Source organism: Fukomys damarensis, unplaced genomic scaffold (genome assembly GCF_012274545.1).
Source record: "Fukomys damarensis isolate Sample0158 unplaced genomic scaffold, DMR_v1.0_HiC HiC_scaffold_8, whole genome shotgun sequence".
Taxonomy (NCBI): Eukaryota; Metazoa; Chordata; class Mammalia; order Rodentia; family Bathyergidae; genus Fukomys; species Fukomys damarensis.
In genome coordinates, this window is record NW_022900920.1 from 15882325 (window position 1) to 15905724 (window position 23400).

General features: G+C 49.0%; 1 protein-coding gene across 3 annotated transcripts in view; it reads right to left on the reverse strand.

The window, feature by feature from the left end:
- The window catches only part of Tacc2 (transforming acidic coiled-coil containing protein 2), a 186859-nt gene that overhangs the window by 82148 nt on the left and 81311 nt on the right, over positions 1-23400 (reverse strand). For all 3 annotated transcript variants that reach the window (XM_033761382.1, XM_010632745.3, XM_010632748.3), the window contains one exon: positions 21148-21270. In XM_033761382.1, the coding sequence (XP_033617273.1) occupies positions 21148-21270 (123 nt within the window). The remainder of the gene's footprint in view (positions 1-21147; positions 21271-23400) is intronic.

Sequence of the window (23400 nt, forward strand, 5' to 3'; positions counted from 1 at the left end):
CACACAGCCAGTGTAAGTCATCTTTCTCCTCAGGGAACTATTTTCAGGATGAACAGAAAATTCCATAAGCACTATGAAGAGGTTTGGGTTCTTATTAAAAGAGCTTTGATATTGCATTTGATTTGAATTAAATGTTGATGTGTTCACTGGCTGAGTTCCTCTAAAGCTTAAACTTACTGGTTTTAGAGGCTACTTTTATACTAGGAATAAAAGGCCTTTTAAGGAGAACACTGGGGTGTAAACAGAAATGGGATTTCCCAGCTGCCAAAATGGACGGCAAAGCTGGTTTCTCTGGCCAGACTGGAGAAACAGGTTGAGAGTTGCAGCCTGCCCATCTGGAGGGCCCCAGGGAGGTCCCCTGGGGTGCAAAGGCTTCCCAAAGGAGCACAGAAACAGCGAATTCAGGAACCCCAACCTCTTGGTCCTCACCCCACAGTTCCAGCAGTGCTGTGACTGCCCTGCCCTGCCCTGCCTCTTCACTAGGCCGCCCCTCCTCGGCTGCTCTGGGGCAGATTTCTTTCCAGGCCTTCCAAGCCATCAACACAGCCTGACACTGGCTGCCCTATTTGGGGGTCCAGGCGCTGAGGCCTGGAATTGCTGACTCCACGAAGGAACAGAAATCCAGACCCTGGGCCTGAAATAGCAGCTGTGAACATCTATTGATAGCACACTGTCTGCGGGCAGAGTGAATGAGTGTGTCGGGGTATATATGTGTGTGTGCACATGCACGTGTGTTTATATGTTCTACCAACCCCTAAACATAAGTCCTTCTTTCCACAACCACGCCAGAGGCCTTGTCTGTAATTCCCTCTGCCCCTAGCCTGCCTGGGGCTGATTGCAAACTACCACTAACTGTCTGAGGATGGGGATTTTCCCCTTACATACTCAGATCCTTCATAATTATGCACGTAAAAACAACTGTTCCATGACCCCAGACTGCCTCATCCCACTGAATTCTGTCATACTCCTTGGACACACACATTGACCAAGTTTCCTACCAGCACACAGGGCTACCTTCTTCGATTCATTTGCTATTTGTCATTATCTCTTTAAGCTACAAAACTAGAAAGACATGGGGCCAGGGATTTAGCTCAGTGGTTCCACCGCCTGCCTTGCAAGCGCAAGGACCTTGATCCCCCGTACCAAAAAAAAAAAAAAACAAAACAATAAAAAATCTAGAAAGACACGAAGGGTCCCTGCTTTACCTGAGATCCCAATGGGTAGAAGCTGCCGTGCCTGAGGAACAGACCCCAGCATGTTGTGCTCTCTTGTCCTGGCAGGACACAAGAGGAATCTCAGTGGATAGGTGGATGTGTGGATGGACAGAGCTGGACTTAAACAGACACACTTGAGAAAGACAGAAAGCAAAATCATTTCCAACGGAGCCCAGAGCTTAAGGAAACTCACTGAAGTAACCTCCACAGGCCAATCCTCACATGCCCATCACTGATCTCCTCTCACTGTCTCCAGGATCAGGTCTCGGGTTGCTTTGTGGTTTTGGGAGGAAAATACACTGTGTGCTCAACAACAGGATTTGAATTAGCCCCTTCCTCACACATCTAAGTCAAAAAGACTAATGGACAAGAGAGGAAATGTTTCACTCACTTTGAAGTAGGAGAGAAAAAAATAAAAGGCAGAACAGAAATGAAAATTCTAACTACAAATTGTATTTTAGAGACTACAACTACCAAGGCCCAGTTAAAGCTACCAAGGTAACCCATATCACATCCCCTTACTTAATTTAGGCTCTTTTCCTTCCGGACCTATCATACCCCAAACTCCTCAGGAATATTGAAAATCCATAAATTGGCTTGAGAAAGTACAGTGGGAACCTGATCCTAAGGTGAAGAAACAAGCTGAAAGAATTCAAAGAATGCTTAAATTACCCACATGAAAAAAAATATTTAAACTGAGGTCATACCTGTAAAACGCCCTTCTGTGGCGTGGGCCACCTTTTTCTGAGGCTCTAACCCCTCAAAAGAAATATAAGCATTCCCAGTTCCAGGAAATAATGTGCCTCTCTCTCTTAAAACCCACACTCTGCTTCTTTAAGTGTGTACTTTTGAATTCCATCCTAATAAAACCCTTCCTGTGCCTCTTACTGACTAGTCCTGAAAATTATTTTTCTGTACACCTAGTCTACGGGTAAGTTCCTTATCTCAGCTCTGGGACCTCCTTGAACTCTGCCCAGTGACAGCCTGAATCCCTAAATTGGCCCTGGGAAGTTCCTCAGTTCTCTGTGCCTCGGTGTTACCTGTGCAGTAGAAATAACAACAGTGCCTCCTCCACAACAGGGAGGTCATAGGGTTTTAATGAGATAGCTCTTAGCACAGAAGGGCTGGGCACACTGCAAGTAATCAATACACACAGCTCTGCAGCTGTTTTGCGAAAGAATAACAAATCCCTCTAGGCTGGGGAGGACTCTGTCCCTGCTCCTCTTATTCTCACAGCATCTTTGGGACACTGAGCCCAGAGCATCTCGGTCAGCAGGATTCCCCGAAATGTTGGCTTGGCCCTTGGAGCTTGTGGCCTTGGCCAAGGTGCTGGCTTCAGTATTCCCACCTATAAAATGGATACAAAATACTGCGTGCTGGGGCTGTTGTAGACAGTAAGGAGATGTTGGCACAGGGTATTCGATTGCAGTCAGCCGCTGTCCTAAGGCGTAAGAAAGCTCTTGCCATTCTGTGAGCTCCAGGGAGAATCTGAAACCCAATTCTAGCACAGCCTGGAGGCCGCCGACCTGTCCCTTCTGTACTCCTTTGTTCAGCAGGGTACAGGTACCATCCAGAGTCCTGCCAGACAGCCCTGAAACAGTGTTCTGCTCACAGGGAGGGAGGGTGGAGGACAGCCCGGCTCACACACCCAATGACGTCTATCTGCACACATGTCAGTCTCTGCTGGCAGAAACCCCGCAGGTCCCACATGCCAACCTAGCAGCAAGCATCTCTCTTGGAATTAAGCTGACTCCATGTGTCAGGGAATACTGTCCTTGATTGAGCGGCCAATCAAACAGAATGGAATGGAAAGGAGGGATCTAATGAAATGGAAAAGCAACACATCCACTTAGTAAAGGGTGTGCTGTGCCGAGTGCCGATTATAAGCATAGGTATCTGTGTGGACCCCCATCATGTGAAACTCCCAGTGGTTAAGCAGAGTAGCCCTGGGCAGGTCCTGGTCTCAAGCCTGGAAGACTTCCCTTTTTTGTTTGCTTGCTTCTTTGTGTATTTTAATGCTTCAAGATCAAAGGTGAAATCTTTTTTTGTTTGTTTGCTTTTTGCGGCACTGGGGATCGAACTCAGGACCTTGCACTTTTGAGGCAGGCTCACAGCCAATGAGCTAAATCCCCAGCCCAAAGCTGAAACCTTCTGTGCCTTTTATTTTTTTTTACTCTGCTCTTGCTCATTGTCCGTAGTTGCTGTGTACACCCGAGGAAGGTGGACAAGGGTCCTGCGAAGCCCCTGACAGTGACACTAGATGAGATGAGTATCAGACAAACAGAGGTGGGAAGTGAGGTGGGAATATCCCCAAAGGGTCACACATCCTTTGCCTCAGAGCCCAGAAGAACACGCTGGGTCCCCATGCTGGTGGAACACTGGGGAAGTCGCACCCTCTGCCCTGAGCCCCAGCCCTGGGCACCATGGGGAAGAAATGCTAGTGCCAAGCCAGGGCCCTGGGTGACTTGTCCTGGCAGCTCCTGCCAAATTATACACCAGCCACGTAGTCACTGTCTCTAGAGAGTCACTCTCAAGGTGTCACCTATGTCTGCGTCAGAGTGTCACCACTGCACCTGACATCAGGCCAGCCCAGAGCAGTTCCTCCACAGACATTTGTGAATGAGCGGGTGAGTGAATGAGCCACCAGCCAGATTCCGATCCTCTCTATCCCAAGGCCACCAATGATCCTGCCTGGACCATGTAGTCTGACCTCCAGCCTCTCCTGTCCATTCAACCTCTCCTGGCCACGTGATATCTCTCAAAACCAAACCCCACCCCAACGCTCCCTGGAAAGAGGACATGAGTTTTCTTTCACTTCTTGGGTCCTAGCACTACCCCAACAGTCTGCATGCATGGCCCGGCCTAGCACTCTGGGCTAACGTGCTACGGTGCACATGTCCTTGATGCCTTTCCCTCCAGCTTCTCCCTGACCTGCTGCCTGATCTGTGGGCCACTCCACAGCCCGGAGATGGGGCAGAGCAGTCCCTGTCCCCAAAGAACCTTTGCCCCCTTCACCCTCATTAAACACTTACTTGTGCTACAAAACCCAATGGAAACGCTGCTTCCACGGGGAAGACTTTCCAACCTCTCCAGGCAGAATTAGGTGATCCTGTTCTCAACCCTACTGGAGAGTTTAGCATGTTGCATTATACTATGTCTGCTTATACAACAGCCATCTCTGTCTGCTCCCCCCAGTCCCTACCCCAGCACTGCTGGAGGTCTGGGGAGCCAACACTGATTAAATGACTCCTTGTCAAATACAAAGCTACTTCTGCACATATATTTCACTCTTCACAATGATCCCTTGGAGGTGGTTACTACTAGCTACATTTTAAAGATGATACACTGAAGCTCAGAGAAGTCATGAAACTTGTCCAATAGCCTACAGATCGTAAACGGGCCAATGGCCTCATCACTCCAACTCTGCTCCTTCTCCTGCACCACGTCACGCACAGGAGAGAGCACAGAACTCACCCTGGATGTATCTGCTGAGTAGATGGATGGACAAATAGATCAAAGAGTGCAAGCAAAGCAGAAGAAAGCACCAGAGAGCACAGCAGGACCATTAGATGCAAGCACTCATCACTTCCTTCCCGCTCCTGACAGCAGCAGCCTGTGGCTTCGCCTCAGAAGCCAACAGATTTTAGAAGCTGACTTGCAAGACAGAGGCAGAAACATTTAGGCCTGTGGAGTCCAGGGCTACGTATGCTCTGGCAAGAACATCCTGTCCTTCCTCCTTCCTGGGACCCTGCCTCTGATCCTCCTTTGGTTTGCGGGTGCATTTCTCCACCTCCTTTGGGCTTTCAGTGACTCGGCCTTCTCCTGGCAACCCCACTTCCCACTCCTCCTGCTAGGTCTGAGGGCTACAGAGCTCAAGGGCTCCTGAGGTACACAACCCAGACCAAGACCTGCTACTGGGCAGCCACGGTGGGTTGCAGGGTGGGTTTCTGGCCTCAGCTGTCCCCATCCAGGCCATGAAGCGGCGCACACTGTCCCAGAACCTTCCAGCCCTACCCTTCCCCTGGTTCCTCCAATCCCCATTACACCATCTGCTTCTTGCTGAGCCCACTCAGCGTTGGCTTCCCTTCCACACTGCTCTGGGGCCTTGAGACTCTGGCCCAGGTGGGGTCACAAGACTAAAGCTTCACCGCTTCCCCAGCTGTGCTCCACTGAGCTGGGCCCAGAGCCCTATTGGCCACTGCACTGCCAGCTCCAATTCCAGTCCCCTCCTGGGAGAAGAAATGAGTTGCCAGGCTGGGATCCTGAGCCCCCATGCTCTCCCACGCCTATTCCCACCCAGAAGAGGAAGTCACTTTCCATTTGACTCCTGGAAAGTGAAGCAATGCATCCCTCTGCTCCCAGCCTCTGGCTGAACCCGTGAGACAGAACCCCTGGGACACACACCCAGCGGGACCAGGCACCCAGCAGCACTGGTCCACACTCGGGACTGAGCAGCGGCCTGGGATCAAGCTATCTCACCAGGAGGTGATGTTGGGATCTCTTGAACAAGCAGATCGTAGGGTAGAAGAATGACAAGAGCCCAGTACCAGATCATACCTCATCTGCCAGGCACAGGGTCCAGCCCACAGAGACCCTCAGCCCCAAAAGCCCAACACCTTTCCTTGGCAAGACGCAGAAGATCACCCAGACTGGCTCCAGTTTGAATGTGGTTTGTGCCACCCCACTCCTCAAACATACAGGAGTGTAACTGGCAAAGCCACGTATTAATGGACCTTAAGGGGCTGAAAACTTAATGGGACTGTGAAGAGGTGAAGACTCTGGCTGGTGATGAGGTTTAGATAAGTTCATTAGATTGGAGTCCCCATTACTGAATCCTCCCAGCTTTATAAGAAGAGGAACAGAAACCAGACATAGAAAGACCTGGCTACTCCCTGTCTCTTGCCATGTAATGCAAGAGCCTGGGAATGACAGAGCCCGCACCACGTTGTTCGGACTTTCACCCTCTAAACCTATGAGCTGAATAAACCTCTTTTCTTATAAAGTTAGCAGGCCTCAGGTATTTCATTACAGGAATACAAAAAATTAATAAAGGACCCTGCATACAAGATGAACTGCTGAGGCTAGGCACCAGCAAAAGACCTGCAAATCCAAAGACGCGCAGCTTTTTTCAAGGGGCTCATCTGCACAGCTTGGGGGAAACATGGGAAGGCCTCTGCTCTTCCTCTCCTGCCTAGGAAAAGATTTCAAACCTTGGGGGAGAATTGGTAGAGAGATGGGAGCTAGTCAGAGCACGATGCTCAAGGGGGACAAGATACCTCACCAGAAAGCCTGGTGAGCCAAGCCCACAGCATTCCCCTGGGCCAGGGTTCAAGGACTGTCACTCCCTGGACCACCACCACCAGCAGCAAAGCAGCTTTCTCCCTGCAAGAAGCTCAACTGCCACCACCAACTCATTTCTTCCAGATCTATCCAGGCAGCACTAGGCCAGATCTCCAAGTTACCAACTCCTAAGGGTCAAATGTCCCCCAGCAGGGAGACTGGGAGGTCAGCTCTGGACAAGAAGACACTGCTTGGGCTGCCACGTCACCTGGCCTGGGTACCAATGCACCAGGCTCTTCGACACAAGCCCATGAGGTCAGCTGCAGCTGTCTTGGAATGAGCAGAGGCTTTGGACTTGCATTCCTGAAAGTCCTTATCATACTCTCTGTGTGACTTCTCTACAGATCCCCAAACAGACTGGCAGGACTGGCTCATCTACTGAACATCGCAGTGTTAGGGGACCACGCTGGAGAAGGCTGGGGCCTGGCCATAGCAGTGGATGGTCTCTCTCCCAGGCTAAGTTCCTTGCTTCAGCTTAGTCTCAGCAGCAGAATGCACAGCCCTCTGTGGGTCCTTTCCTCTCTCCCAAATCACATGTGTCCTTCCCAGACACACCATCTAATAAGTACCAACAGTCATGAGAAAGGGGGCCATGAAACTCCTGGAGAAAAGCCATTTTCCTGGAAATGTGGGATTGTGTCAGCCATACCATGCCAGCCGTGAGAAACAGGAGGCTGTGGGAAGTCGCCCTATGTGCTTGTAAGAACAGTGCATCTGTCATTCGAGTAAGATGTGCCCAGGGCACCTCGGATCCCCTCCAAGACCAAAGAGAGAAGACAAAGCCACAGATGTGGGGACACTGTGGCCAACCACCTGTGCCTGGTAAAGACACAAAGAAGAAAGCCAGCTCCAGCACGAGAAGCCATGCTGGAAATGGGAACCAAACAGAATGATCATGAGGACCAGATTCTGGCCAGGCTGGGGGAACAGTGATTTCTGTTTCAGACAGATGAAAAGTCCATCTGTGCATTGTTGAAACTTGCACTGAAAACAGCCAGGAGGGCTGGGGATTTAGTGCAGTGGTGCTGCACCTGCCTTGAAAACCACCAGGGACCCATCGGAGGGGGAAAGATATGATTTACTTGGACCCTTGGATCCTGGGCACCACCTGATGACTAAAAGCAGCAGGAACAGAGTGCAGCTGCAGGCTGTGCTTCACTTAAGGTGATGGACGCACAGCTGTCCCCCATCCTGTCCAGCTTGGAACCTCAGGGCATGGGGGCCATCAATCATGAAACCTGTCCTGCCTTGTCATAGAGCCAGTGAGATCTTTTAAAAATGCAAATCTGATCACACTAGAGAGCCCTGCCATGGGGCTTCTGGACAGACTTGAAAGAAAACCAAAGGAGTCAGTGGCCAAATCTGCAGCAATCTGCACAATAAAATGTAGTACTAGATGATGGCCCTAAGCTTTAAATAAATGCCCATGAGTCCATACTGACATAAATAAATGACTGAAAAAAATTAATCAATGGGGAAAAAGAGACAAACCCATGCAAAAGAACTGTTAATAATTCAGGGAGTTGTTCTTCTCTAACAGAGGCAGATGGGGTGGGGGGCTGCACACAGTCCTTCTCCCAGAGGCTGCAGGAGGGGAAGGGGAACGAGGGGAGAGGCCGAACAGACGGCACTTCAGCCAAGCAACCAAGATCAATGCCAACAGTCGTAAGTCTCACTGACCGTCAGGACCCCCAGTGATGTGACAAAGTGGTATTTCGCCCTGTGCTCTTCCCCCTAAACTCCCAACCCCAGTCTAACCATGAAAATGACATCAGACAAGGGGCATCCTCCCAAACAACTGCAGAAGTATCACAACAGGAAAGTCTGAAGAGCTGCCACAGCCAAGAAGCCCCCAAGGAGACTACAGAGAACCTGGATGTGGTGTCTTAGAGGATATCCTGGAACAGAAAAAGGACATTCAAAAGAAAAGAAATCTCGGTAATCTACAGTAATCTACGAACTTCAGTTAACATAATGTATCGGCATTTATTCATTAATTGTACCAAATCACCACACTTTTGTTAAAATGTTAACAGAAGAAACCATGTGCCTGGATAAATGGGAACTTTCCATACTACCTTCTCCATTTTCTTTTCTATAAACCTAAATTGTACTTTTAAAAATAAAGTTTAAAAAATCCTAGGGCCAGGGATTTAGTTCAGTGCCACTGAACCTACCTTGCAGGCAGAGTACTGAGCTTGATCCATGGTACAAAAAGAAAAAAAAAAAAAATCCTACAAAAGGAAACAAAAACCAAGCCCCTAGTCTTTACCATGAGACCCACCATGGCCAAGTGCCCAACTCTACACACTGGGCTACCTTTACTCCCTTCTCTCCAGGCTCCAGCTACTATGCAAGTACCTTCGGTTTGTCTGCCCTGCCATGCTGTTCCTCCCCCTGACCCTATCTCTCCCCCCAGACTCCCAGGTCCACTCAGATAACTCTCCCTAGCTATTCAGACTAAGTGGGGTACCCAGTTCTAACCATCTCTAATCGTATCCAACTCTAATTGCTTACTCCAGCTCTGTCTTCTCCAGTGGATCGGAAGTTCCATGCAGGCAGGGCAGTGAATGCCTTCTGTGTCTTTCCCTAACACATTGCCTGACTGAGAGTAGCCCAAGTCCATGCTGGTGAGCATTCACATGCATAAAGGAATAACACTCAGAAGCTACATGCAGAGGGGACTCCAGGAAACATACATCCCAGGGCACAATCACCCAGGCCAGCCTGTGGGAGCTTGGAGCTAGGTGACTTCATCAAAGACCTGGAGCAAGTGGGCACCACTTGTCTGCCGGAGCCAAAGGGAACCTGTGATGCTCTCTGTCCTCAGACTGTACCAGGAAAACAAAGGGAGGGTGGAATTCCTTTAGACCACCAAAAATTAATTCTAGACCTAGGGTAAGCTTGGTCCTTTTTCTTTTTTTAATTGAAGCATTATTTACATAGAGCCAAATAGTACAGTTTCATAGATTATGATAATGACATGTATGTAACCACCACCATGACCGAGAGATAGGCCATTTCCATCACCTAAGGTCCCTCACTCCCAATTACTCCTCTTGCAACTCCCTGCCCTTGCAACCACTGATAGGCTTTTCACTCCACTTTGTTTTGCCTTTTGTTCAGAATAGCATGTAAATGAAACCCTATGAAACAAGTAGTCACATATACACAACCCTCTGGAGAGCCCCACCTCACAAAGCACATCCCACTGTTACATAAACAGCAATCTGCCAAAGGGAAGCCTTAGATCGTCGGAGACATGGCATCACAAGGCTAAATTCTCAGTGCCTCACTGACACCATCCTAAGTGCAACTCACTCCATGGCTGGGGCAGAGACTACCCAACCCCTGCTCTCCATGGCAGCTACTACAGAGGGGGGCTTGCACTGTATCTGCTTAAAAGCCTGGTCTGCTCCTGGCAAGAGGCAGTGAAAAGATCTACTCCATGAGCAGCTGGGGCAGAAGGCCAAGCTATGTGTCCTGAGGCCCGGAGGAGTGAGACCCACTTGGGGAGCAGCTGGGGAGGAGCTGGGGACACAACAGGGGAATTATTCCAAATGGAACTCGGCTCCTTAATGGTACATTCATCAGGCGCCACTCACCCTACCCAACCCTCCCACACACATAAAATGGGCTATTAAAGACCTAGCACACTGATCCTCTGGGCTCCCACCCCGGGCCTACAGTGCCTGGCCAGGACCTCAAACTCTTTTCTCACTGGGTTCCAGCAAAACCAAATTTTGCTGACAGCTTTTATTGACAGCTCAGATGTTCCGTCCATGCAAGTCTTTTTGCTTTTTGTTTGCAAGAGAGGATTTTTGTAGAATGATTTTTAATAATTCTATATAGACAATGAAACTCAGTTGAGATCTAAAACACAACTTTGCAAACTCTCCAGGATTTGCCCCAGAAATGTGAAGCTGAGAAAAGTCTAGGCTGATGAGTAGCCAAGGAACCTGCCTGGGTATTTGGTGAGGCAAACACCTTCCACGGCAGGATTTCCATAGCTTTGAGCGCTCATGTAGTGGGTGAGCATCCCCTCCTGGACATACAAGGAACTGCCAGTATACAGCCCGGGAGCACACCCCAAATCCAAAAGGCACAGACAGGCTTGGGGCTCCAGAGGTTCAGAGATTATCCCCTTTGGCAAAAATCAAGAGTAGCAAAGCCAGCCACAGCTTGGGAACAGTTTTCAGAGGACATAAGCCTCTGCAGCCATCCACGCTGCTGTCCCCAGGGTGCTGGTCGGCTCTCAGCTGGAGGTCGAGCTGGAATTACATGACTCAGCAGAGGGCCTGAAATCTGGCTGGAGGTGGCAGCTGGGGTTTGAGGTTTCACAGCCCTTGGGGCGCAGGATCATTTCTTCTCTCCGGGGGTAAATACCCACAGAAGCAGGGGTTTTCTGTGTCACTATGTCCTGCTCACTACCAGCTTCTCTAGCTCTGCCAACAAGATTGGCATCCTGTGCTAGAGGGCAGCTGCCAGCCTCAGCCTACAGTCAGCTCCCCTGGGGTCCCATGGAAATGCAGAAAAAACAGGAGTTTCGGGAGTACCCATCCCAGCCAAGACAATGGAACACAAACCACCCAAAGCGCTTGGGAAGAACCCAGCAGAAGCACAGCAGGGGTTTACAGGGGAGCAACACCTTAGTTGTCAGGCTGTTATTTGTAACAAGCTGAACAGTGGTTGAAATTATTTATTTTATAAAAGAATGCCTCAAAATGAATACTGCAAACTGGGAGCTGTCTCTCTGGAAGCCAATCATTACTCATTTTGAAGTCAGTGAAAAGACTACGTACACTGGCCTGGCTCCTCCCTCCACTCACATACTTTCCATGAAGGATTAATTTAATTTAATGCAAACCGGGGAAAGGTATATTGTGTGTGTTGTGGTTGTGCTATTTTAAGAGTACTGCTCTTCTGTGTGAGGTGCTGGGGAGGGAACCCGGTGGGGGCTCTACCCCTGAGCTCCATACCCCCCAGCTTTTCTTTTATTTGGAAACACGGTCACACTAAACTGCCCCCGTCTGGCCTCCAACTTGTGATCCTTCTGCTTCAGCCTCCCAAGTACGTGGATACAGGCTTGTGCCACTCACTGTGCCATCAAGGGTGCTATGCCTTATCAGACTACAAGGGGGAATCTCTTTCTGAAACACTGGCAGAGGAGAGGGACAGACTGCTTTAGATCTGTGGCCCCATGACAGCCACGAGCCTCAGAGTCTGAGGAAGACACCGACGAACTACAAATCCCTCCTCTGAAAGCACCGTTAAGGCTCACCCACTGCCACAGCCCCCTCAGCTCAGCAGCCTGGACAACCCAGCTGTCCTTGAAACCAGTTCTGCTCCTGAGGGGCCACCCTGCTGCTCCCTCCTCCCTTCCCTCTGTTGGCCCTGGACCTCCATGGCCACACCCTTCCTGCCCTGGCCTGGTCCCATCGGCAAAGGCAACAAACGATGACTCAACAGCCCAATTAAGAATGGTGCCTCCCTCCCTCTACCGCCTGCTCTTAGCCTGTGCTCAGTGGCCAAGGAGGGGTCAGGTCCCAACAGGGAAATGCGATGACTCAACACCAAGTCTAACATGTGGGCACCCAGCACACCTGGGTCCTCCTGATGCTTCTCCTCAGTGTTCCCAGGCAGCCAGGCCACAGCACCAGAAGTGAGGGCAGCTGGACTCCTATTCTCTCATCCCCAGGGCTCCTCATCCCCGCTTTCTGTGAGTCACCTCCTTCTTCAGTACCCTGTCCTCTCTTTCTGGCCACTCTGTTGCTCCAGGCCACAGCTACTTGAAATGACCCCTCTCAAACTCTGGTTAAATCCTTCCCTTGCCTAAAATCCTCTCCAAGTTCTCAGAGCCTTTGGAGTACAGGGAAAGCTCCAGACCACAGACAGACTCCTCAGGCCAGCTCTGAACCACCTGATGCTCCTGCTCTTACCCCAGCAGACAAGTCCCTCAGACACTTTGCAGTAGCTTTGCTTGGGCATGGGGAGCCTCTGCCTCCCTCTGCCAAAGCAGGTAACAGTGCCCACCTGGCACAGGCAGGCTGAGCTAGGGACCCCACTTCTGAGCACCCCACTTTTCCCACGAGTATGTCCTACTCCCTGCTAGGTCACAAGCTGAGAGCAGGCATGTGGCTCAGCTACTGCGGGTCTCCAGGCCCTAGACAGAGCTGGCACATACAGCTGTGCTCCACAGAGGCAGGCCCTGTGGTCCACCCCTTGATCCTTAAACTTGCAGGCCACTGGCAGCGGCCATGCTCTGTTCTGGGCATGCCAGAGCCTAAGTACAGCAAGACCAGCAACATAATTTGCAAGCAAAATGGAACTCAGGTTGAAAGCAGAGAAGAAACACAAGGCTCATATTCTAAAAGTGCCTACAACTCCAAAATAGAACTAGTAGAGAACTGAACCAGGTGCACGGTACTTGAGTGTGGCATGCTTGGTGGCTGCCCAAGCTACATACTCAGAAAGCCAGCCCTGGACCTGGACCCAAGGAGAAGTTAAGTAGGATCCCCTTCCGCCCCCTCAGTTGTGCAAGGCACATCTGCTCTGACAGAGACAGGAAGACAGCAAAGGCTTATCAACACCTCTGGGCAGCTCCGTCTCTGCCCGAGTCCCCTGTGACCAGCAGTGACTGTTTTAAAGACGTTTTTCTCACGAGGGCAAGTCCTTCACATCTTAAAGACAACACACAGTACCATTTCCAGCGCACAGGGTGTGTGGGGGGACCTACCCGACAGCTGCCAAATCTGCCACAGAGAAAGCAGAGCGTTGAGGGGGGCGCCTCACCGTGTTCTCCTGTTACCTCTAGCAGCCATAATGCTGTCAGGGGCTGGGGTGTGCAAAAGCCCTTCTAATTGTAAGTGTCCTGATCTCATTTTCCATTTAAGGTGTTAATCAAAGTTTTCCAATCCTTATTATAATAAGATGCATGCTGAATTCAAATTCATGTAGAGTGTTTATATTTTCGGAAGGTTAAGGAAATGTTAGTTTTAAACTTCTTTTCCTTTTTTAAGGACAGAGTGGACAAACACAGAGAGCCTAAACCACCACTTCTGGAGGACAGACATGACTAATCAATCACGGCATTCCTTCCTGTTAGGCTTTGGTGCACAGACCCAGAATCCTTCTCAGCACAGATCACTGGGGAGCCACTACCACTGGATCCATTTGCCATCCCTGATCCAGTGCCTTGCCAAGGTCCTCACAAACAACCGGCTCCACCAGTCACTCAGCACTGAGTCACAGTCTGTACCCACACACAACAGAATATCACTCCAGGACTCGCCTTCAGCCTAGATGCCCTACAAAGTCCAGCTATGGGAAGGTATTGTCAGCAATGGGTGTCCTTTGATTCCCTGTTCAGGGCTTCTGAGTCCTCCCCGACAGGGGGTTCTCTCACATGTGATTTCAAAGATCAGCTGGAGTTGCCAAATTAAGCCCTGTCCGTGGACAGACACCAGAGGCCCAGGCTGTCATGGAAGGGTGATAATGGGCCCTGAGGTGTAAGCTGAACATATCGTGTCCTGTCAGGCCAGATGGGCAGCAGCATCTTATCTCCTATTTCATATCTCCATCTGGAAAGCATTTAGCACAACAGTCCTCTTCCTCACAGGCCTCCTGCTTATTTCTTCTTCAATCCCCACTTGCACATGATCATGTAACAGGCAAGCAAAAGGCCAGAGACACTGCCCGAAAGTGAAAAGCAGGCTAGAAAAAAGAAAGTGTCCTGAAATTGCTGGTTTGGAGAAGAGGGGTCAAGCAGTTTGATGGAAGCTTGAAATTTGGTAAAATGAGTTTCAGTACTGGGAGATGGGACAAGCTCTGAGTTGGGGCCACTGGAACACTATAAAGAAGGTGCTGAAAGGGCTGGCGATTTAGCTCAATGGTTCTGGCACCTGCCTCACAAGCGTAAGGGTCTGAGTTCAATTCCCAGTACAAAACAAAAAAACAAAAAAACAAACAAAAAAAAAAGGTGCTGAAAGAGGCTTGCAAATTGGCTGGAAACTCCCAGTCAGGCACATCCAGACATTTCCAGTTTGCAGACAGCTCCACTCGCATGTAAAGACCAGCCAGGTCCTATGAGAACGTGAACGCTCCAAACATGCTGACCTGAAGGTTTCTTGTGTGTGTGTGTGTGTGTTGGGCGGGGGTCCCCTGCACAATTAACTCTGAACTGACTGGTCAGTCTTCCCTGTAACTTTTTGTCCTCCTCCCCTTCTAAAGGTATCTGCGTGGTGGACAGAAGTTTTTTTTTTTGTTTTTGATTTTGTTTTGGTACCAGGAATAGAACTCAAGACTTTGTGCTTGTGAGGCAGGCGGTGGAGTGACTGAGCTAAATCCCCAGCCCGAGAAGTTATTTTTAAGCTTGGCTCAAGCAGAACTTAAGCTGGAATGAAAATATTAACTAGGGAAAAGTTATCAACACTATCCCAAAACTAAAGAGGAAGATCTGGGTTAGAACATCCAGGTCACGAATACCCACTATCATCATTAAGAGCTCCGTGGACTTTTGGTCCAGGTGCATCCCAGGGACAGGCCACTATTGAAGAGGATACAGAGGATATGAGAGACAGAGAGTTGATCTCAGATACCCAAGACTTAACTATTTATTCACAGAACCAAAGCAGCTCAAGAACCTACAGAGATAAAGCAGCTCAAGAATCATAAAAAGCAACAACAACAAAAAACAAAGTCTTCTGTTAGTTTGAACCATAAGAAATTGTCAATATCTGACAACTGCCAGTGTGGCAATTCATGTTCAGCCCAACAGGAGCCATCTGGACCCTGGAAATCAGAGGTTCTGACAAATATGCCAGGTACCCCACTTACTCAGTGCCCCAGGCACTGGATCATAGCTTCAACACATGAACATCAAAGTAGCTGTTACATGGTACAAAGGAATTCTGCTAGTCAGAATTGGGTGATCCCTTTTCTAAATTAAAAAGATAATAACAACGCTTGTACTTTGTGATTCAATTTTTAATTGTCTGACTAAATAAGGGTTCAACTTTTGAGAGGTGGCTGACCCCACTTCTGCCTACCTATAGCTCAAAGACAAAAATAATTTAGTGTACAAACAGATAAAAAATAAAATTCCCACATGACTCCAGAGCAGGAAGCACAGATGCTCCAAGTCAACCTGATTTCCCTGTATTTCCACCATCAGCAAGTGTTAAGCTCGGATTCTGAGTTTGGCTATGCTCTCGTGAGGCTGTGACACTGAGCAGGAACGTTAGCCTCCCCTCAGGTCAGAAGTCCCCGTCACCAGCTACTGGGAGACCAGGCTGTCAGTCTGGGAGCTGTGACCAGGACAAGACTGCCTCCGCTTAGAGGTGCTTCACACTGCTGCAGACCAGCAGCATCGCCAGGGACTGGTGAGCAGCACAGTCTCAGGCCGCTCCCCAGACCTCTTCGGCAGAGACTTGAGGCAGAGCAGCAATCTGGTTGTCACTAGGGTATTCTAATGCACATGCCAGTAGCTTCCCAGCTGTGCTGACAGGAATCCTCCAGGTCTAAGGCAATGCTGGTCTGGATTCCTGATCATGGGAAGCACGCACGAGGCCCCTGAATGTCACAGCACAGCATTCCTCTCTGTCTGATGCATATGGTACAGCTGGACGGCTACACATGGAAAACCATTCTGGATTTTTTTTTTTTATTGTTGTTTTTAATTCAAATACAGAAGAGATGAGAAAACAAATGACCAGAGGCAATCTACTCACTGGGAGAACATTCTAGAAGATCTGGTCCCGGGTTTCTGGGTTAACAGGGATGCCATAAGCAAGATGGAAACATCCAACCTCCCTCCCCAAGCAGCTCCGCGGGCCCTTCCTGGAGACGGGAGCACACAAGACTCCTCCAGGAGCTTTGGTAACAGAGAAGGGGTGTCAAAATCCCTGTCCTTTCATCTGAGAAAACACTTTAGGCAGAGTATCATCTCCCCTTTTCACTATTCAGAAAGAAGACTAGAAATTTAAGAGTCTGGTATCAAAAGAATTGGCAGGGTAGAGAAGGTTACGAGAAAGATCTACTCTCTGTTCTCCTAGCAAAAGGTCCTGCTTCCCCTCCCCACCCCAACATCTTTCTTGCAGTACCAGGGATTGAACCCCAGGCCTTTCCCCTGCCTTTCTTGTTCTTTTTTCAATTTTGAGACAGGGTCTCACTAAGTTGCTAAGTTGTGCAGGGTGGGCTCAAACTTGCAATCTTTCTTCCTCTGCTGGGATTACAGGCATGCATCACCATGCCAGCTTCCCCTTTTTTCCTTTTTTAAATAATTAAATTTTAATAAATGCATTACGATTTTTAATTTAAGCAACATTTTAGCCTGCCTGGCAAGTGCCAGGTCCTAAGTCCGATTCCTGGTACCAAAAACAAAAGCTGAAGTACCAACCTGCTTCTGAAGGGAAGCAAACCTCCCACAAGGACAGCCCAGCTTTCCTCCCCTTCCCTCCCTACCTCACCCTCTCTGTTCTACTCTTAGTAGGGAGGGGAAGAAAGATCCTTTGGTGGAGTGGAGAGGCAGAGCCAATCCTGAGGTGTGAAGTCAGCACAGCACACTTTCTTAACTAAGAATTCTCCTCTGAGCTGCTCCAACAATTTGTCTGTTATATCCAGTTGCTGCTTGCTGCTAACAGTAATGTCCATAAAGTCTGCACACAGTGCACCAGACCATGATGAACCGCTGTTCCCAGGGACAAGATGGGTCAGGTTCCCATGAGCCTCTGGGCGCCACACTGCCATCAGTGAATCAATCAAAACATAACCTCCTGGGCACATACGGTTCTGTCTAAAGGCATCCTACTTCATACAGAAGTCGCTCACTAGCACTAGACTCTTGCCCGTGCACTGTGACTCACACCACAGCCACGCTGCTCTAACTTCCAGCACACTCAAGTCTGCTTTTACCCAAAAGAACACCTCGTCACTCTCCATGGGAATCATCTTAGAGAGCAAAATCAACAACAGAAGCACCAGAAGGTATCAAATATACCATGAAAATGACACTTGCTCACAGTATGAAAGTTGAAACATCAAGAAGGCAGTGTTAAGTCCAGGCATGGCAGTACATACCTGTAATCCTAGCAATCAGGAGGCTGAGGCAGGAGAATCACTGTGAGCTTGAGGCCAGCCTGGGCTACATAATGAGTTGCACACCAGCCTGAACTACATAGTGAGACTCTGTCTTTAAAAAAAAAGGACAAGTGTCATCTTGTTCTACGTCAGCTGAGAATGTCTGTGTCCGGTGATTCTCCAAGTTTTCACTGCTCTGCAACATGTCTGCAAAGGACCAAGGAAGAGCGACAAGTATTGTCTCTAGGGTTATGAATAACGCCAAGGAGTAGACAAATTCACAAGTATAGAGTCAGAGAATAATGAGGATCAACTGCAGTTTGTGGTGAGCTGGGGTGACCAAAGACAAACCAGCCGATCCCCCTCCAATCGCAGCCCCTTTCCCAGCAAGCCATTAAGAACAGTGACGATACTTGTACAACTCTGGAGAACAGCAACACTAGCCAGGCACCCAAACCACTCGTTCTTTAGTCAAGGACGTCGCTGGTTTCTGACCTTTATCTCCTGATACCAGTCGTGCCTTCTTCCAGCCTAGGTTCCTACCCGCATCTTTCCACTGAGAGATGTGATTGGAAGGGAGGCGGGTGGCCAGGTTCTCAGCACCAAGAGCTTCTATGCTTCACTGCCCAACCTTTCTTTTGTGGTCACTCTTGGTCAGAGCCATGGGGACTCAGCTTCTGCCAGGGGAGAGGTTCAGGACAAGACTGGCTCAGTCTACGCACCCGGGAAACGCTCCCACCTTCTACGGGCCATTGTGAGGATCTGCTGAGACACTCCAGGTGGTCTACTGCATGTAAGAAGTGTCTAGGCAAAATGAAAACAGAACAAGTCACTTCAAACAGACCCGAATAGGGAAGGGACTTCAGAAGCACCGTCACTGTCCCAGCTGGACAGTGGCTCAGGAGAGCCATCCCACCGGGTCCTCCATCCTTTCTCAGGGAATCCCTGTACCCCTCTGTGCCCCTGACTGAAGTAGCCCAACTAAGATGGCTGCACTGGAGGAGGTGAATGCATCTCACTTTCCAGCTGACTAAGGGAGGGCACCTTCAGCCTCAGGGCTCAGGGCCTCCCTAAAACCTTGGATGTCAGGGAACCAAATGGGAGCACCATGGAGGAGGAAGAGGTGAGAAAAAGGTAACGAAGAGAGTACTACTCAACTTCTCACTGGAAACTTCTACGTAATCTTTGAGTGCTGTAAGCCTTAGTTACTGGCCACAGTTTTTTGTTTTGGTTGTGGTATTTTTGGTACTGGGGATTGAACTCAGGACCTTGAGCTTGTGAGGCAGGTGGTGGCACCACTGAGCTAAATCCCTAGGCCAACACAATTTTATAAAAAGTCAAATTCAAGCCAGCCGTGGTGGCATATGCCTGTTTTCCCAGCACAGTGGTGGGCTGAGGCATAAGAATAGCAAGTTTGAGCCCAACCTGGGCAACTTAGTGAGACCGTCTTACAACAGAAGTTTTTTAAAGAGCTAGGGATGTAGCTCAAAGGTAGAAAGCTTGCCTAGCATGCGCAGGGCCGTGGGTTCCATCCCAAGCACCATTAAAACACAAAAACAGTTAATCTCATACTATGGCTGACTCCCACCTGTGAAGAGAACATTCAGAATTCCAAGTAAATGCGCAGCTGCCTTGGGATTTCTGTTGCTGGCCAGCAGCTTCCTGTCATGTCTACTGCCCCTCATATTTCCCTTCTCCCAGGGCACAAAGAGGCCTCTCCTTGCTGCTGGCAACCTGCCTGTCGCCGCTACCCATGAGCATGGATAGAGACAGCTAGGGTGAGGGTCAGCACACACCTGCTCCAGGCAGCCAAACAAGGAGGCCCTCCCAGGCTCCCCTCTAATCCACTTCAAGTTACAACATTCCCCGGCTTCTGGCCAGGCTGGATGCTGAAGTAACAGAGGTCACAGGGGATCAGTTCCTCCCCCTGAGAAGCTCTCAATCCAGCAGAGGAGACGGAGTTGGATGCAAGTAATTTAAAGGTGTCTGGGAAGGGCAGTGACACCGGGGCATGGACAGCTACAAAGCTCAGACAGAGGCTCCTCTCAGCTGGGGAGACTCCTGGAGGAAGGGGGTGCTTCAGAAAGGAGGGGACAGCATCTGTCCTGCTCAACAGGGCTTCCCCAGTGCCGTGTGAGATCTGGCAAAATGCAGCCAATTTCACTGGCATCAGTATAAATTATATAGGTACATGTACATACAGAGAAAGACCCACATGCAGACACAAACATGAGCTGGATGTGTCTGTATAGAGAGATAGGTGTGTGTGTGTGTGCGCGTGCACGCATGCAGGCCGTGTGATCAAAATATATGGCGAATCCTTTTTTTTTTCCTTGCAAGGCAGGCATAGTGCCACTGAGCTAAATCCCCAGCCCTTTATGAGTCTTCTTTTTAACAATAAAAGATACACTCTTATTAATTCCCCTCAAAGTACTTCCCCTAGCTTTGTTCTTGCCACTTTCTGAAGCAGTTCTGGAAGTATTTTTTTCGTGAATGTTATTAGCGGTACTGTTGTGGCTTCTATGATTCTTGAATTGACTCAAAATGCTTACCTTTCATAGTCATTTTGACCCTGACAAGGAGCCACAAGTCGCATGCTACCAAATTCAGTAAATAAGGCGGATGAGGACACATTATAATGTTTTAATGAGCCTGCCTTTCTATTGGAAGGCACTCAGCAGCAGCATGCACTGTATCACACCTCGTAGGCACATTCATTTACTGCGTTTGCTGAAAACCTATCTGATATTATAAGCAAGAGAGAGGCGGGCTCTCATGGAGCCTATAATGGGGGGCGGATATTTTGGGGAAGATTAGTGGCAATGTGCTCTTTACTGTAATAAGTTTAATTTAAACATTCCAGTGTGACCTTCCCCTGTGTACAGGCTCCTGAGCCGATTCTCAGCAAGCCTGGTCTAAGTGCAAACACTGCATGTAGAGGAAGAGATGATGCCGAATCCAGACCCAGTACAGTGCTGATGAAGATCCATGATCAGCATGGGGTTGCCGTGCTGTGAGGGACAAGGGAAGTAAAGCTAGGGGAAGGAGGAGACCCTGAAGGAGGATGGGGGCTTCAGGCCTCTGTGCCTGCCACAGTCTTGCAACCTGGATCTCTTACTGGTGCACTGCTGACTCCCCTTTCCTCTGACTCCCACTGAAAGCCCAATGAGAACAAGCAGCTCACCCAGCTCGTGTCCCAAGAGGCCATCAGGTAGCTCACTAAACCATCGCTAAAACAACAGAAACACACAATTTGTCCTGGAGAATTCCTGTTTATAGATCTCAAGGGAACAAATCTCTAACATGGCCCTGTGGGAAGGAGGGGAGGTCCTGTCCTGTGACACTGCAGATCATTCCTCAGGCCACAAAAAGAGGCTGAGCCCTGGCACACATCTGCGGGGAACAGAGCGCAGACCTTGTGTGGGAGTGGGAGAAAAACCGAATGAGAAGAGGTGAGGGAAGAGAACAGCTTCAGGGACTGGGCCCTGGAGCACCACCAGCCCCAGCCCCCATGTACCTCTGGGCTGTCAGATGCGTCAGGACCTGGCCAACAGCATCACTGTGACGGGAGGAGGTAGCTAAGGGTGGGTTTTCCACGTCTGTAGGGGCAGCCGGCTGGATGACATCATCATCAGGTGAGCTGAAGAGGAGAATTAAAAACCGGATGTTCAGAAATGTCCCTAGAAGCTGCAACCGTGTTTTCTTGGGGGGAAGGAGGAACCGGGGATCAAACTCTGGACCTTGGGCTTGCAAGGCAGGCAGTGGAACCACTGAGCTAAATTCCCGGCCCTGCAACTGTGTTTTAACAGTACATTTTATCTAGCCCTCAGCAGGACCTCAGTTTCCCTTTCTTGATGAAAGTATCTGTGAGGGTCACATCAGGGACCACAGATGATGCCAGTCCAGAAGTCTTTCACTGGCCCGTGACCAATTAAGTACAGATACCAGGAGAAGAGTTTAGAAACCTTTATAGTAATCTGAGAGAATGCTATATCTGTTGGATCTAAAAACAAAAAGTCAGAGCTTGTGTTTTACACATCTTCAGTGGCTCTCAATCAGGGACACTAGCAGGGCCTGGAGCCATTTTTGGCTGTCACATCCAGGGTTGGGGGGGAGGGCTGAGGCCAAGGCCGCTGTTAATGTCCTACAGTACACACAACATCCCCTGTGGCGAAGGACTATTTGCCCCAGACGTCAACAGTGTCAGTGTCAAGAAATCCTGGACTCAAGTTTTGTTTCATTTTTCCTAGTCTGATTGTATTTTCAATTTCTTTTTTTCTTTGTACTGGCAATCAAACTTGGGACCTTTCACCACTGAGCTAAATCTCCAGCCCTCAAATGTTTTGATATCCAACAAGTCAGAACTTTAAAGACTGCATTGGTCTTTCACTGATAGAGAAAACCTGTCCTGGAAAATTCTCAAGGGCAGGCAGTTTCCAAAAGCGACACGACACAGGCATAACTTTCTTTCTGATGGTCACTGTGGCAACTCTGCGGTAGCCATAAGTAATGAGATCATGGTCTTCATTCCTTGAGCCTGGGCATTTACTGAATACTTGTTCTATATTATGAGCAAAAGAGAGGTGGGCCCTCATGGAGCCTGTAGTCTCAGGCAAGAGGCAGATTTTTTTTTAAATGCTTATTTGGCAACAATGGTAATAACTTAACACGGCCATGACAGCATAAACCAGGAGTTCCTGGTGCAGAGTTAGGGTCAAAGAAAACTTCCTTGTAAGTGGGGAGTAAGCAGAAGTTAGCTGGCCAGGTCGGGGATGGCAGGTGTTTATTGACACTTATTGTATGCAAGGATATATTCTGAGCTTATTTATATATACATATGATATTAGGTCCTCAAATAATCCTATGCAATGGAAACTATTATCATCCTCGCTAACCAAGGTACAGAGAAGCACAGTATAGCTGCTGAATGGAAGAATGAGGATACAAACCCAAGCCTGTTTCCAGAAGCTACATTAGTCATCACTAGGAGCCACAATGTGTTTGAAAGCCCTGATCAGGAAGGAGCTTGGCATTATGCAAGAGTATCAAAAGGTCAGCATAATTAAAGTGCAGATAAGGAAAGGAGGACAACAAAGAGGAGAGGTGGACAGGAGCCAGATCACAGGACCGGGTGGAGGAACTGGGACTTGGTCAAAAGCCGAAGGATCAGCCCAAAGCTTCTAGCAAATGTTCAGACACAAACAGCTGCTCTTGGCATAGAGATGAATGAAAATGAGATGTGCACGGTAATTTCCCCAAACTGTACTCTAAATAGGACTAAACTAGCCCAGTCTGGGACCCACACACCTCTGATTCTTCATGGTTCCCATCCCATTCTCGGCCCCACAGGATCAGATCTGGAACCCTGGGGCCACACCCAAGCAGTCAGAAATCAGTGCAAGGACAAATGAAGGAAGAGGCCAGACTGGAGAAGGGGGGACGGCAAGGACTCCAGATGCCTTTGGTGGATCACAATTCGGAGAATTCTAAACTCAGGCAAAATCGACTTTCCAACATCAGAAAGTCAGAGTGGAAAAACAACTCAGGAATTTTGGCAACACAACTTGAAAGACAGAGACTTCATTTCCTCTGACACAGCCCTGTACTTTCAAGAGTTTATTTTAAGGAGCTGATAAAGGGTGGAGGCAACCAAGATGTCCAGCAGGAGGGGACAGGTGGTTAAATGAGACACAGCCAGAGAACAGATTTGTTTGCAACAGTTTTCAAAAAGGAAGGTAGATCTTTATGAATCTAGTTGTAAACATGTTCA